Source organism: Belonocnema kinseyi, chromosome 4, assembly GCF_010883055.1.
Source record: "Belonocnema kinseyi isolate 2016_QV_RU_SX_M_011 chromosome 4, B_treatae_v1, whole genome shotgun sequence".
Classification (NCBI taxonomy): domain Eukaryota; kingdom Metazoa; phylum Arthropoda; class Insecta; order Hymenoptera; family Cynipidae; genus Belonocnema; species Belonocnema kinseyi.
In genome coordinates this window covers 101,141,892-101,159,488 of record NC_046660.1, presented here as the reverse complement: position 1 = coordinate 101,159,488, position 17,597 = coordinate 101,141,892, and the positions used below count along the sequence as shown (strand labels likewise).

Sequence of the window (17,597 nt, the reverse complement as noted above, 5' to 3'; positions counted from 1 at the left end):
TTTTGGGCAGCCTGAATTTCATCATTCCACCACGCATCACCAGACATTCTTCCTACAACTGCGGTACCTCACACTTCGATCGTGCATCTAACAAGGATATCCTGTAACATTGTCCAGGCGCCCTATAAATCTTTGTTTTTTATACGGTCCTCCCATGTTGCCCTATCTATGCTTTCTATTATCTTATTTTGGAAATCTATTCGCACATCCGGTTTCTGTAGGTTCTCAATTTTGATTCGCGTTTGTTTTGCTTTCTTGGGTCTCTTTTTCTCCATAAAGTCCGAAAATGGACAGTTTTCGAGTTATAGAGGGTTAACCATCCAACCCTTTTAAGAAATATTACCAAATATCTCGAAAACTGCAGCTCTGCGAAAAAAATGTTCCCTTTGAAAGTTATTGGGCTCTAACGGGGAAATGCAAAGAACGTCATGGCCTTAAGACACAGGTCATTTTCAAGGCCATTCAACGTAAACTTGTCATTTATTGCTAATATTCAGCCAATAAAGACAAGATATAAAGAGGAAATCAATATGGAACCCATAAAGGCAAGAAATGAGAATATTATTGCCGGATATTGTCTAAATCAAGCACATTTCATGCCTTCATGTCTTGCCTTCATTGGCTAGATAATGACTAAATTGCACTCATGACTTGCCTTCATTGCCTGGCTGTTGACTAAGTCATTCTCATTTCTTGCCTTTATGGGTTCTATATTGATTTCCTCTTTATATCTTGTCTTTATTGGCTGAATATTAGCAATAAATGACAAGTTCACATTGAATGACCTTGAAAAATGACCTGTATCTTAAGGCCATGACTTTCTTTGCATTTCCCTGTTAGAGCCCAATAACTTTCATAGGGAACATTTTTTTCGCAGAGCTGCAGTTTTCGAGATATTTGGTAATGTTTCTTAAAAGGGATGTTTAAGATGTTTTTGGATGTTTAACTCTCTATAACTCGAAAACTGTCCATTTTCGGACTTTGTGCCCCCTAACTCTTTTGATTGAGACATTGAGAACTACAATTTTACGAAGTTTAATCAAAATCGACCGAAAGCCATTTCATGTACATTTGCTGCGGGGTCCTTTCTTTAAGTTTCTTTTTTTGTTCTGCTACGCAGAGAAAAAGATATCGCACAATGATATTGCAAAACCTCTGTATTGAAAAAAAGCGCAATATGATAACGCACAAACAGGTTTCGGACATTTTTAGGATATTATAATGCACTAACGTTGCTTGGTACTACTTGAACCCTTGTGTATATAATATAATAAAATAATAATATAATTTAAAATCTTGCAATGTACGATATCACGATTTTACGCTATCATAATGTGATAATTACGATATATAGCGCAGGAATTACGGTATATATTGCAATTCTGGCGATATCGTTTTCTCCATGTAAGGCTTTCTTTCCGTTCTCACCTTTCAATTTTATTAAGTCTTTTATTTTATCCCAAACATTAATGCCAGGGCCGAATTTATGGCGGCGCAATCGGGGAGAAAGCCCCGGGGCCCCCCACATGATGAGGGCCTCCACAAACCGTGGATTCAAAAATTCTATAGCAATACATCTTCAACATCATAATAAATTTTATGAGAATTAAAATAATTCTATGTTTCAAAATTATAAGAAATTTCAATTTTAAGATTTTGCATTTTAAAATCAAAATGAAAATTATTAAAAATAGACTACGTACGACGATGACGCAAAACGACTTGTACATTTGTCATTGCTTAGTATAGAGAGTGATGATTTACTTTGAGAAATGGACTTTAGAGAAATCATTGATGATTTTGCCTCTAAGAAAACACGTTTCGTGTCATTCACTTAATGACAAAAAAATATGTATTTTAATAGTGTTCATTTATTTTTCAAACGCAAAAATAAAATTAATAATAGATATTTATTAATTTATAGGGCCTCCACTTTTTTCTTGCCCCGAGCCCCACACACTTTCATCCGGCTCTGATTAACACTCTATAATGTTTACATTCTCTATCAAACCAATCCTTTTAATTATTATTATGTATCCTGCGTTCCCTATTTCCTGCTACCTTCATTATTATTCACCCTAATTTTTCTGCCGCTTCTCATATGCATTCATTAAGCTTTTCCTATCTATCTCCCCCCTCAAAATCCTCTAAAACTTGCTCTGTTGATTCGCAAAGTTTTTCCATTTCTTTTTCATATTCTTCTGCCTTGTACAAGCCACCTTAATCACTTTGGTATATTTTAAACTTTCTTACTTTTTTATTCCTTTTCTTATATTTGCTTCTATAAACTTTTAAACTAAATTCAATTGGGAAGTAATCCGACTCTATTCTAGCTTCAGTTTTAATCTCTACGATAAGAAACCTTTAATTTTCATCACCCTTAATCCTTCCATTTAATATGTGACAGTTTGTATATTAGTTAACTACTCTACAACGGAAAAAAAAACAGTTAAGCGACATTTTTTCGAAAAATGTTTTTTTTATATCAGTGGAATCGTGATGGAGAGTACGCTGCGTCTGACTATCATGGTTAACATTATAATTTTAAATTATTTATAATAAGAAGTGAATGTTTAAAATTCCGAATATTGAGTAAATTGACCAAATGCAATCTAAAAATGTATAAAAAGCACTTTGAAGTGCCTGAAATTTGTAAAAGAAGGCGAATACGTCACAAAATACAATGGAAGAATGTTAGTAAAGTACTTTGCGGATCTTTTGGCTGGCAAAAGTTGCCGAGCACGCTGCTTGGAACAAAGTCAAAACTCCGCATGTGTAAGCATGTGCTGTACGTAAAGTCTCATGTTGTAAATGTGCCGAGTTGATCAAAGATGTCAAGCGTAAGAATGCGCAAGCGACATCGGTTAAATTCAGCATGCCATGTATGGCGTTTGCGGATTTTTCTTGTTGTATCGAGGGCCGAACGCTTGATAACTTTACAGCGAAACACTCCGCAATCGACTTTGCGTATTTCTTAGCTGGGATTTGATTCCAGAAAAATCCGGAAGGACATTTTTTAAGAGAAATTGTTAAAATAACCCATTTTTTCTTGCAAAATCAGAAAGAACAAATGTGTTTGACCAAAAAGGGGTACTTGCATTAATGAAAATATGTTCCTATACTAAAGTTCTTAGCGTAAATGGTTTTTCTTAAATATCTCCGTTCAACTCAGTGAGCACTTACATAACTTTTTAGTTTGGGCGGCAGATTAGTCGTACTCGTGAATACGCTGATTGAAACATAAAAGTTCGGATGGTTTGATCAGTGATCTATACTTCTTTGCACAAGCGTAGGCTGATATTTTGTTGGATATTTCTCTAAATCTGAATTAGTGAAAATTTCACTATTTCAATTAATTTTAAACTCCTTGTCTGAACAGTATGTCTATTCGGAATTTTGTTAAACTTTTACGATTTTAAATATCGTTCAACAGAAATTTGTTCATATCTGAAATGTTTGTTTGTGCTGTAATTTTATTTGTCCCACTTGAATGGGTTTACCTTTTACTTTGCAACAATTCAGTACTGAAAAATATAAGATAGTTTGGAATTTAACATTTTCTTAAATATTGGTTTGTTGGTAAATTTTAAAAGTTTACAATTAGAAACACTTTTAATTTTACTCAGAGCGAAAATATTTTCGGTGAACCTAGACAATTTGGAATACAAATATTAACATTAAAATGAAATAATAATAATAATGTTCAATTAAAATTCTTTATTATAGGACAGTTATTTTCGGGGACCCTAGTCAATTTGAAATACAAATGATAATATAAAATTGAAAGAATAATAATATTTAATTAAAATTCTTCATCTTCTAAATGAAAATGTATTAAACAGTCTTTTACCTAAGTAAAAAATTTGGTTAATATATTTGCTGATTCCTTTTGTACTTATTACATTCTTATGTCATATCGAAGCTTCTCTCTTTCCCCGCACTGCTATAATTCTCTCTAAAACATCGTCTTCCTATTTAATTTACGCCCTGTCGCTTTCATTGTGGCTCTGATCAAACTAAATTTTTATCAATTCTCTTTAAAAAATTGGCGACGTAAAACTTGAAAGTGAATTAGGTCTCTAAAACTGCGTGTTGGTGGCAGCAGCAGTGATTTTCGAGTTCGACCTAAATAAAAAAGTGTGACCAAAAAAGCCTTCAATCTCTGATTTATTAGTAGATAATTTTTACAGCTAACTCATGAAACTTTATCTAAAACTTTTAATTAGTTATTGAAATAATTTTACTGGGTCGGCTCAAGTTCGTTCAGCGGTTTTAAGTTTTTTTACGGTATTGAATTTTGCACGTGTAAACGATTAATTAAATCGACGCCGAATGTCGTAGCCAGGAAACCAAAGTCGAACCCTTCATTAAAATTCATGCTACATGTTTCTATATTAAACTTCCTTACTACAATAAAACTGTAGATCCGAGAATACGAACACGAATGATGTAAGTAAAGTACACCAATTATTCTCACGCTATTCATGATTTGCAAAACATATTTTTCATTCAAAAAAAGAATCATGTTTAGAAAAATAATCACGATCAAAGAACAAGCTATGTCAAATATTGCTAGGAAGTGGCAAAAAGTCAATAATCAATAAGGGGGAGGCTTAAAAAATATCTACTTTTAATTTATTTAAATAAGGGGCCGCGCTTAAACAGAACAATATGTTATATAGGAGGGCCGGAAATGTAAAAATGGGACCATATGAACTCCCATCTATTATAACGATGCTGAAGGTTGATGTCCTTTTCAGCATAAAACACCAACCAGCTATTACTCTCGGTTTAAACTAATCGCGCCCCCCCCCTTCATTAATCGAAGTTTCGTGGGTCTGTTGTTGTAACTAGACTTTCCACTGCATACGCTTTAAGAAACTCTTTTAGTCAATTATTAGGAGATCAAGCAATAGGGCATCACAACTGCGATGTAGAACATGATGCGATAGAAAATTCAATTAACAAAGTCTGGTTCACTGAGTTTAGGGAGATAATTTAGAAGTTACAAAACGGCAAGACTGTTCAATAGACCGTATGTGTAAAGTTTATAAATCATAAAAATAACATTGAAAATGAGCAAATTCAGTTTATGGAAAAACGAAAAGTTGCAATGGAATGTTTAATAACAAAATTTTTTTAAAAATTGCGCATTTTTTTTAAAGGAGACAATGAAACTACATCTACTTTAATACTAATGCATGTTATAAATAATAATAATATACATTTATAGGAATGATATACAATTTCAGGGATAAACTCGAGTGCGAAGCTCGAGATACCTGATGAGAATATGTTCGTTCAAGCAGAAAAAGCTTTAACAAAAGAGAATTCACAATCATCAAAATACTGTTGTCGATGTTTTGACCTTTAGTTAAAAGTCTGTGCACATAAAACAAACGCGTAGCATGAGGCAAATACATTATCGAGCGCGAAGCGCGCGATAAATATATTATCGAGCGCAAAGCGCGAGAAACTACAGTCGCGCGCCCGCGGCGCGCTCAATCTTTCGAGCGAAGCGAGCTGCGCGCGACGAGAATGTTCCCGCAATGCGGTCAGATATTTTCATTTGGGTTTACCATATCCAATAAAAATTGAGGATTATAGTCTTCTTTTAATATTTAGAGATTTCAATTTAGTATGACTTTTTTTAGCAGAATATTGTTAGTAGACCAGTATCTTTGGTTGTTGGTAAATAAAACAAAAATTTCCAAAACTTTTAAACGCAAATAGAGTAAACCCCAAAAATATTTTCACATCGATCAATATAACCCTTTTATAATTATTAACATATAATTAATTCGCGAAAACGCTTTCCCTAATGCTGCCCTCCAAATGAAAATAGCCGTAACTGCAGTTCTGATGAGTGTGATATGTCACTTTTATGAATCTTTTAAATTAGACTCAAATTTCCTTTGATTCCTGATGGTGTTTACTGAATGTCTATTTCGTAATACGATATATATCTATAATATGTCCATAAAAATTACGAGAATTAGAGCTATCTGAATCATAGTTTAAAGATTCATAAAAGTGACAGATGACTTGTCAGAACTGTAGTTACGGCTATTTTAAATTGCAGGACAGAATGCCAAGAATTGTTTTTCCTACTTCAAGCTTATACCATCTAAAAATTTTTGAAGTGAAAACAATTAACAAACAAAACCCTCATTTCGAGGTTATGTTTTGTTTCCGTCTCGATTTTAAACATTAACTGAAGGTTCCGCAGTCTAAGCCTTTTAACTGAAATTTTTTTAGAAATTAATTTGTTTGTGATTTCTGGAACATTTTCTATATGCAGTTAATATGCTGAAAACGAAACAGCAAAGTTTCTTTTAATTTCTTTCAAATGGATTTTCGAAAATCGCATTTTTGTATCTAGAGCATAGGTCCGAGGTCTTAACCTGTTAACTGATTATGGCGTCTTATGGAAAATCCGTGTTTTTTATCACATCGGCTCAGTATATTCGTAGAATAGGCCAGTGAGACACATGTCAACTTGTGTGCAGTTAAGTGTATATGTGTATCGAAAGATATTTGTGGCTACTTTCATGTTATCTTCAATCATGTACAGATCACTGTAAAGACGAAGGTGAGCGACGCGTCTTGTTAGTAAAACTCAGCACATTTTTATAATACACTATTTAAAATGTTGCAAACACATCTATGTTCAGCATGCGATTCCAATCATTTTAACATATAAAACTGCCCGTAGCTTGAAAAACAACGCAAAAAATGCGAGCCCGAGAAAAATAATAGAACACTGCAGATAATAGGCTTAGACTGCTGGATAGTTTACATATGAACAGCTTTCAGTTGTCATGTAACCTTTAATTTTTATTCAAGTGTTATAAAACTAGCGTGTATTATTTTTCTCTAGTAAGTGAACAAAAAACAATTTATAGTTTACAAATATTGAAAATTGCAAAAATAGCAACGATTTACCTTCACCGTGTAAAATTTCTGAAATGCCAGTTAACAGGTTTGGACCGCGGATCCTTCAATTGTAAATTCCGAGAAAACTAACAATGAAATTATGACTTCGAAGTTGCGTAAGATGAAGATTTTACTTTGAAATGACGATGGCAATTATAATTTATCATTTTAAAAAAAGTGCAAAAATTGGTTTGTACATTATCTAGCACTGATTGCAAAGTAAAACATATTAATTTAAAATTATTTTTCTTTTGCAAGCTTATTTCCGCTGAAATTATAAATAATGAATTTATTATTTTATTCTATGTTATATTGTATTATATTATTATTTTAAGAAAGTGATCAATTCAGGATAATGCAGAAAGATATGCGTTTGAGCCCTTCATTTATATAACACACATCCTTATTATAAAAGTAAATTAACATATTGTCAGATGATTGATTCTCAACTATTTTCCTTGTGTATTATTATAGTTATTCATTTGACGATAATCAATTGTGAAACAAAATCTCAGATATATATATATATATATATATATAAGTAAAAAAAGAACTTCTGGATGTAAATATTCTTAATTTAACATCTGGGAAATAACAAATAGTTTGAACGAAGTCGAAAAAATAAGGTTTTTCCTTATAAATTCCAATCTCTATTAAGGTTTAGAATTATTGGACAACAAAAACCATTATTTTACGCTTTGAATGCAATATACATTATTCTAAAAAAATTGTAAAAATATATGGATAATTAATAATTTTTCCAAGCCCTTTTTTGAGTGGTGGGGAGGTCTAGTCCTGTTTTCCACCAAGTCCAAAAACTATCAGAAAAGTCAGAAAAAACGTTGAATAGGGAAGCACCGGGTCATAAATGGTGGGAATTTGCGGTAGGTAATTCCTGAAGTCCCTTAAAGTGTTGTCATTTTGGATTTCATTATAATTTAGGCTGTCACGAATTATTTCATTGTTCCTGAAAAAAACTGATTGTTTATGCCAATCTTAAGAAATATCAATTGCAAGATTAGAAAATCAGGCATTTTTTCCAATTTTACCGGCCGACATTTTGGATATTCTTTTAAATTGTTCGGTTACCATATTGAATTTTTTCAAAATTCTAAATATATCAGATTAAGATTTGAAAATTTCGGAAATCCCAAGATATAGAAACTCAAAAACAGTTTCAAAATTCTGCGGAAATCTCGAAAATATAATAAATCTCCAACAATCTTCGCAAATCTGGAAAAAAATCCTTTAGAGATCTTATGAAATTCATGCTTGGACTTTGAAGTCAAATTTCTTCGAGTGTTAAACAAATGCAATTTTAACTCAGTGCTCCATCTCAAATTAATGGCTTTTTGATGAGATATGTAGTCAATATAATCAACAAAATGAAAATGAAAGGACGGTTTTGCGATATCAACGGTAAGTGCTACAATAATCTAATTTTCGTTGCGCGCCACACTAAACAAGTTCTGAAGTGCATATAGTTATTACCCTCCGTAGGTCAAATGAGCTCGCATGAGTCGCCATATGCTCCGGGCAGCCATGCTGCGTGCAACGAAAATTAGATTTTTTTAGCACTTACATTTGAAATTACAAAACGGTTCTTGCATTTTTATGTTTTTAATTATATTTACTACATACCTTATAAAAAAAATTCAATTTGAGATGTAGCACTGATTAAAAATTTCATTTTTTTATAAGAAAATTATTTAAAAATGACTTAAATAGACTTTTTTCATAGTTTTTTATTTTGTTGTAAAGTTCATTTATTGTAAGTTATGCCTGTATTTCGTTTCAAATTTTTTCAGCTCGTAGTTTGGGCGTAATCGATTTTTCGAAAATTTTCCATAAGATATTTAATTGCAAAAATAAGTAATAAACAATTGAATTTTCTAAAAACTATGGGTTGGGATATTGTTGAATTGATGTATACTTGACGACTGTGCGACACTTTTCAATTTTCATGACTTCACAAAAAATGGCGTGCCCACTTCAGGAATTTTGACTCATTGATATTATCTAAGTTGTTTGACTCTGCAATCAGGTCAACTTGCCAGACTTTAGCGAATAGAGTGTTTTTAACTTTGACCTGTTTGGCTGGTCGTGTGTAGACTATGTAAAAGCTGCGTTACATAGCATTGGCGCAGAACGAAATACATATGCGTGAAACCAGTTTTAGCATTAAGCGTTAAAAGATCGCGTGGCAGGAATCTACTGCTTACATTGCGTGAAATAGACTACAAAACGTTTTTAGTTAGCTGTACGAACTCTTCTATTTTAAAGGTTTCATTTTCTTTTCACAATATAATAATGCCACGTTAGCGACGATCTTTGCATTCACATTTCTTACACCATCCTGCGAATCCTTATTGACACTAATCACGTCACTACTTGTGAAGAAAGTAAATCCAGTCTAAATAAAGTAAAACAAATACTATAACAATGAATCAGGACTATTCCATATTTAATTCAAAGTTGACGGTTTCTCTAGAAAAAAATTTTTAGTCAATTTCATGCTGTAGAAGTCTAGATTTAAAACATTAAATAACACGGGAAAATTTTAAAGATCTGTATATATAAAATCACCTTTTGCTTTCAATATCAATTACATTCTTACTCTCATATCTCGTTTCTCTTTTTTTTACTCCAAATTATATGTTCGGCGTAATATGTTTCTTCTAAAAAAAATTTTTCACAACGATCTCACGACTATTATCGAGTAATCATCTTTTCTTTCTTTTTTGTTGCTTTCTTTAAATAAAAAAAAAAAGAATTTAACTTTTTGTAAGAACAACTGCGGTTCCTGTTTTTTAATATTCTTACAGAGGGAGATAATTTTTATATTAGATATAAAATGTGTTGTAATTCAGTGACTTACTTAAGATTTTGATACCCTGAATAGGACTCAGTGGATAAAAGTCACCATGCAGAGGACAGTGAAAACCCACACGTCGCTCTCTTCTTCTTGCTCGCCTGGTAAGTATGCAAAGAAGAACTCCTAGGGCGAGCATTAAAGCACCGACAACGATGCAGATTGGTCCTAAGATTCGCGAATTTCCCGTGAAGGCGATTCGCGCTGCATAAGAGTCTTTATCCTCGTGCTGACCGGGGCCTCGATACGACGCCGCTGAAAAATTCCAAATATTAGTACTATAATCTTTACAATATTATTCAAAGTTTCAATAAGTTTGTGTATTTCTGTATGAACTGTAGGTATCATGACTTTGTGAAGCTCTTCGCCTGGAGTGATTGTTAGATTGATTTATCAGCCACCCGTATCGGAGCTGTGTTCCGGAACGAACGTGTGCTCGAATAAGCAACACGAGAATGCTAAATTGATCTAAAACTTATCCGTTTTCCTACGCCCTACGCATATCTTTCTTACTCTTGTCCTATAAATTCCTTAGTCCCCTATAGTAAAACGCGGCCAGAACTAGGATAAATCCCAAAAAAAGTAAACAAAATTCTTTTGAGTAAAATGATCACCTCCACAGACCTGAGATTACATGGAAAGCGATGGGGCTTCGGACTCCACAATTTTTCTAAAGATAGGTAGAACGCATTAAACTTTTTTGGTAAACGCAATATCGAGTTGAAAATTTGAGAAATTAAATAAGAAGCAATAAAAAAACGTTGGTCTGGTCCTACATTATTAAAATAACAACAACAGTTTTTTCTGTAAGAAATTGTTTTGCTATGTTCATAAATATAAAAATTTATGACCAGTAAAACATTTCTTAGTGCATCCGATTTAATTTCCCAAATTTTCATCTCGATATCACGTTTCATGTGATCATAAGTTCGATTTGAAAAAAATATGAAATTTTTTTTTAGGGTTCATCAGCAGGGGGAATTCAGCCACAAATACTCATTTACCACATGTCTCGTTCTCACCACCACGAACTTCCACTCAGTTGTAAGAGTGAGACGGAATTTTTCAATGCTGAGTGAGGAGGTGTAGTAGTGGAAGCGAGACATCTAGCAAATGAGTATTTGTGACCAAATTTTCCCTCACTGAAGATCTCTGCCTTAGGGGTTCGCAATTCACGATTATGATTGTTACACCCTTACTTATCTTGTTCTTACAAATTATTTCAAAGGATTTAAATAATTTCAAGGCCCGAATTCGCTTTCGAGTTTGTGATGGGCTCATAGTGAGCAACGGCCCGGGAGGTCTTGTGTCTCGAATAATATTTTTTTTACATACATGTATGCAAAACTGTCATTTGGCCTCGATTGACAGACATCGAAAATGGTGAAGAGTAAAATACCCGAAATTGTTGAGCAAAATATTCTCACCGCCGAGCAAAATACTCTCTATGGTTACCAAAACATTTTGTTCGCCACATTTACTACTGGTACCATCAAGCGTCGTAAACGGACACAATGTTAACATTCTTTTGGATCAGTGAAATTATAATCGATGTGTGTAAACGTAAGCAATCCCAGTTTTCGCAATGTAATTTGTGAAGAAAAATATTCGATACACGAGGCCTCACAGGCGTAAAACCTAGACATTTTTCGGATTAAGATATTTGACGTTAAATACCCCATATTATCCTTATAGAATAATAATAAAATAAATTAAAACTCTGACAGCTGATAAATAATCTTTAGACATGATCTCTACTGAAGGGAGAAGAGATTGATTTTCTGATACCGAGCACCCAGCTATAGGATCAGGTGCTGTAATTCAATTCATGACACCTACTTTCTTTGGAAGTCTATTCCTGTGTTTCAAAGTTCAAAAATTTCGATAATAAATAAAAAAAAGATTTAATTTATGAGATTGAAAAAGAAAAACCTTATTGAAAAAAGAGCGTAATTTACGTGCGAATCAGAAATTGAAAAAGAAATCTTGAAGATTTAGTACTGAAGACCAATTTTAATAAATAGAAAAAATTTATTTAGAGTTGAACAGTAAAAAATGTTATCATCTTTTTTTCAAGTACTTCTCTAACTGAAGGAGATGCGAGAACAAGTGACGTTTTCAGGACTGAATCACACTAACGAGCATGCTGACAAGAAGTATGTGAATCGCAGGAAATATAGTGCCGTCAATAACGTGATTAGAAGTTTTCTTTCTGATACAGAATTTTAAAGTCCTAATTATTGAATTATCGCATCATATCGAACAACAAATTACATTTGAATAAGAAGAAGGTCGTTAGTATAGGGAATATGTAGGGAAATTAGACAGATTGGGTATCAATTTTTTAATTACGAAATGAAAGATAGGAAAGTCTCAAATGTCGAAATGAATATGATTTAGTTACAAAATGTAATCCTCGTAGGCCTCAGATAAATTTACAACTTTCATAATAAAAATGTCAGAGGCCGGTTGGGAGAATAAGAGTGCATGAGTAACTACTTGAACTGGTAGCTTCGAAGCCATAAAATCTTTACGTTATTCGTAAATGTCAGGCTTATGAAACCTTCGCGTTAAAAATATAAAATTTACAAACCTACTAAGATTTAAATCATAATTTTTATCTTCATATATTATATATACAGGGTGACTTTTAAGTATATGATTGAAACATGAAAGGATGACAGACCTCGACAAGATAAATAAAAAAATCTTAGCTACAAAAAGTGGTGTAACGATATGACTAAAAAATTTACCAAACACTGTTATTAAAAATCTGATTGGCTTACTATTTGTTGAAGTTGTTTTCACGGAGAAAAATAGATGTTCAAACGAAAAACAGAAAAAGGGAATGAAATTTCGATCAGAGGACTCATTCAGTCAATTTGAGGTTATGTTTAATATTTTTTATTCAAAATAAAAATTGGGTAAGTAAGCGGAGAACGAATGATCTGTAATATGCATTCAAAATTCTATCTATTTTAGGTTACTTAAACTAGATATTGATATTATATTTATAAACATTTTGTCAAATTTGTTCGAGTCATACTGCAACCGAAACTTAAGATCATACTTCCCTCATGTAGACAGACAAAATTCGTTATCCAATTTTATTTAAGGATATCTATTTTTGATTCTTTGTAAATGTTCCAAAATTGTAATATTCCATAATTTTAATATCGAAAATATATAGCTGTCAAATATAGCCGTGAAATTCCAATGCGTGATACGCATGCATTCGGACGATTTTAACATCTGAATTTGTTTCAGTTTAACATACAAATATTTTTACGCCTAACATCTAAACCATATAGTAGATATTTGGCATAAATATCTGTATGTTAGGTGAGACAATCTTACCCTTTGAAAATTTACATTTAAACATCCATTTTTCTCCGTGTTATTTCTTGATTTATTATTTGACGGGAGGACAGGGTAATAACTGCCTATAACACTGCGGTAAAACCCCAGCATTATTATATCCTACAGTTTAACTATCTCGCATGAGGTCAGGCTTCAACATAAGTATATGTGATGAGCTGTCGCCTCACGAAAATCACACTTTCGACAACGAGGGTTGTCACTAATCCTCAAGTTGGTCAAGTGTTTTCTCATTTGGTAGTGTTCATTAAGCATCCTTACTACGATAGTAATCTACTCCTCCGAGATCAATTTAAAAAGGGCTCTTTTCGCATATATGTATGATGAACCGCAGCACACAGTAAAGTCTCTGGGATCAATTTTGTTGCAGGTAATTTCAAGATGAGGTTCCATCTCGCTCGGAGTTGGTGTACAAAACTATCGTAGATTGCTTTTGTCGTAAGACTGTGAAAATAATTTACAGTAGGTGAAATTTCGTACCCCAGGTCCGAGGGGCACGCAAACGATACCTTCTGTAGTGGTATCATTTGCGCACTACCAAGACTAATTTTTGTTGCCAGTATATGGTACCTGAATTTAGCGTTAGATTCACGCCTTGTTTTTAATGTGTAGGGTTCCAAGCCAATCAGGGATGTGAAGCTCCCATCTTAGCCAGTGCATCTGCTTGCGCAATGCCTTCAATATCTTCAATGGTCGGTAACCCAGATCAGACTGACCCAGTTTTTACTTGCAACCTTAAGGAGATCTTGAGGTAACTCCAGACTAGTCTGGAAGTAAACTCTTCATATGTAAAATCCTTCAGTGATGCCTGGCTGTCAGAACAGATGTTAATGTGCTGCCCTTCACAAGCCCATTTACACATTTTCTACAGGGAAGCTTTAATAGCCCATAAATTCCAGTCTCTGCTCCTAAGCAGTCTTTCGAGCCGTATGTATACCAAACGAGACCTCTAGGTGTAATTAATTCTTTCTTTCTCCCTTTATTATGCCATTCTTCCTTTTTAGTGCAGATTACCTTGAAGTATTTCATGATGGATAATATTATCAACATAATATCAGTTTGCAGAGCGAGAATATTATCCTCACATAGCATGTGCTTACTGTCATCGTATATACCTGTCACCTTAAAGTCACTAAGGTTGCAATCATTCTTACGAAAATGTGAAACGGCGGGATGTCCAGAATGACCTCAAGAGCTGATGCTAGTGATGCTTTCATAGCATCAGTGATCGCGCGGCAGAAACCCTTTTGGAAGCTTTTCAGTTGTTAAGTAGTACTGATTAGTTCCGTCCTTGGCAATCAGATCGTTTATGCATAATTAGGCTATCATGGGTCAGATTATCATTATATATAACCAGTAAATAAACCTGCGATTTAAGCTCCAGGTTTTCCCTATTACGCGTGCATCTACAGGTCCAAAAATCCATCTTAGCCTTTTTTCTATCATTGTATCAACATGGACTTTCCAGGTTAATTGAAAGTGAAAAATTGCTCCTATGTACTTTGCTGAATTTAAAAATTTCAGATTCAAGATTTCTAAAGTCAGGAGCTTCCTTCTTCTGGTACTTTTCATTGAAAAAATGTATTTATAAAAAAGAATTTTATTATTAAACCAGACTTTTCGAAGAAGACTAGAAGTTTCTGAAACTTTAAGGTTGTTTTCAATTTTCAGTTTTTTTTACCAAAGATTAGCATTTAAAAATAAATCATCATCAAACTTCCAACATTTTCAACAATTTGTTAGCGTTTTATACCGGAAATGGGTATTTTTAATAAAAAATGATTAAATTAAAAAAATTTTTAAATGTTCAAAGTTGACCTTATTGGGTCTTGTAAGCATATTTCTACAAAAAATTGACATTTTTAAACAAAAATCATTATAGTTCGAATAAGATTTGAAATTTCTTGAACATTTTCAGAATACATTAACGTTTTTCATAAGATATCGGTTATTAAAAATAAAAGCCTCAGACTTCGAAGTAGATTTAAAATTCTGAACAATTTTCTATTACGTTGTGTGAGCGTCTTCTGTCAGAAATTATATATATTTTTTTAAATTGTATTTCAAATATTTGAAAAAATTCGAACCTTCTTAACAATTTTAGATTATGTTGATTATGTTGATTATGTGGTTTGGAACATTTTTTTATTAAATGATTGTTTTCCGTCGAAAATTGGTATTTATAATTTTTTTAAATACAAAATTTTGCAAATTATCATATTTAGAGTCAATAAATTTTCAATTTTCGTGCAGTTTTAATTTTTGATTTCATTGGAATTTCATATCAGAAATCAATACTTTTAATAAAAAATCATTAGATTTAAAAAAAGATAACAAATGTTTTTAATAGTTTAGGTAACGCTCATGTTTTTAACAGATGATTTTTGAATCATAAACAATATGTTATGATAGTGTTTTTTGTCTAAAATTTCTATTACTAATAAAATCATCAAAATCCCGTGTGGAAAAATTTCGTGGCAGTCTTATGTAGAGAGATCGGTTTGCTAGACCGAATCTAGACCGTCTAATTAAGACGGTCTGATAGGGTGTTGGCCTTGGCCCTCATAGACGGACTCGATTCCAAAAATTTCAAAGATTCATCGAAGCGGTCTGGTTGGACCCCTCTCAGACGGTCTCGGTTGAAAATAGGAAGTGCTATCGTGACAGTGTATGGTGTAATCCTTAGCAGACAGAAATGATTGGGAAAACCTAAAAGAATATTAAAGTTTGCAGGAAAGTTTTGACACATGTCTAGGTTTGTATACACACTGTTTTTTTTTTGATAATTGTTGAACAATATAATATCCACTGATATGAGATAAGATTAATTGATTCTTTCTCAAATTGCAACCTAACCTACAAAAGACTAGAGAGGAAGATTTTATATACGTCTTTACATCGTACTAAATCTATTTCTAGCCACATTTTTAATAAAAACGAAGATGGACAATAATGATTTGAGAAAAATGTTATGTTATGTTGTGTTAATTGTGGCCTATCCCTCTGCGTCCGTAGGATGGCCATACTTATGACCTCTTTCTGTACGGTCCAATCTAGACCATCGCGTGGTAAAAGCGTTACACGTCTGACCAGCGTCTGATCAGCTCGTCTATTCTGGATGAGCTGATCAGCGGCTGGTCAGCGCCGTCTAATCTAGTCCATCTCTTGGTTTAGGCCTTACACTTCTGGCCAGCGGCGCTATTAGACCGTCTGTCCAGCGTCTGACCAGACACAAGACGGTCTGGCCAGCGCTTGGCCAGCGCCCCGAAATTTTTCCACACGGAATGTAACGGTTTAATTATTGTCTATACACAAATATGATATATCAACTCTGTAGTTAAGGTAGCAATTTTCATATAACTATCAAAAATATTGTCCTTGTTTTTATTTCCTATTATTTAGATAATAGATACTCTGAAGTACAATTTTTTTCTAATTAATTTTGATTTTATATCATTATTATTTAAAAATTCCGTGTGAGATCGAAATATGATAATCGAGCGCGTGTATATTTTCTAGCTCTATAAAATTCTTAGTTTAGTTTGAAATCAAATTTTTATTTGTGAGCATCTTTGTCGTCTAATTTTGGCACATAAAATGTTTATAAGAAACTAAATTTCATTCCGATGTTAAAAATACACATATACTCTAGAATTTATGTTTCTACAAATTGAATGTTCTTTACAACACTGCGAAAAAGAGCTATGTATTTTCGAACTTCAGGAAAAAGAAACTTAGATAAAAGGTTTTAAAGCAAAAAAGTTAGTTTGACAATGCATTTTCAAATAGAGACGAATCGATTCGGATCAAATTTTTGCGAATATTAGCTTATTGGTTGTAACTTTTTTATATGGAATCTTGCAAGAAATAACCAAGAAACGACCAGCTGTTGCTTGGCAAACAGGAGAGCCCTTCTTTCCTGTAATACGCACTTCGCTTCTACTTTGGTCAGAGGAATCTCGGGAGTTAAGTGGTTCTCAAAATTATCCTTAAAAATTATCTTCACGTGAGCCTCCTACCCATGACCTCTACTGATGATTACGTAATAATCTTCCACTTAGATATTTACAAATGGAATCTTACTTTAAAAAAATCCCGTGAATTCTGCAAAATATCAAACAAAAAGATACTTATTTTCTTATTTCTCATTAGGACAAAGGTACTATTTATTTACCAGGGTCATTAACGACTGTCGTATGGGGCTAATTGTAAACTGTAGGGTTTCTGTGGGGTAGCACACATACATCCGGCCCCGCTTCCTGCTTTGGAAATTGAACCGCGTATTATAGTTTAATTGAAATCAATGAAAAGGAGAAACTGCAATGATAATAAAAATAATTAATCAGTGTCAGAAAAATTTCCTTAATATTAGAGCACATTTAAAAAGTATGTTATATCCTTCTATTCGCTT

At 33.1% G+C, this 17,597-nt stretch overlaps 1 protein-coding gene across 3 annotated transcripts in view; it reads right to left on the bottom strand.

The window, feature by feature from the left end:
* Positions 1–17,597, bottom strand: part of LOC117171324 — a 164,889-nt gene that overhangs the window by 31,797 nt on the left and 115,495 nt on the right. For all 3 annotated transcript variants that reach the window (XM_033358534.1, XM_033358533.1, XM_033358535.1), the window contains exon 3: positions 9,815–10,063. In XM_033358534.1, coding sequence (XP_033214425.1) covers positions 9,815–10,063 — 249 coding nt within the window. The remainder of the gene's footprint in view (positions 1–9,814; positions 10,064–17,597) is intronic.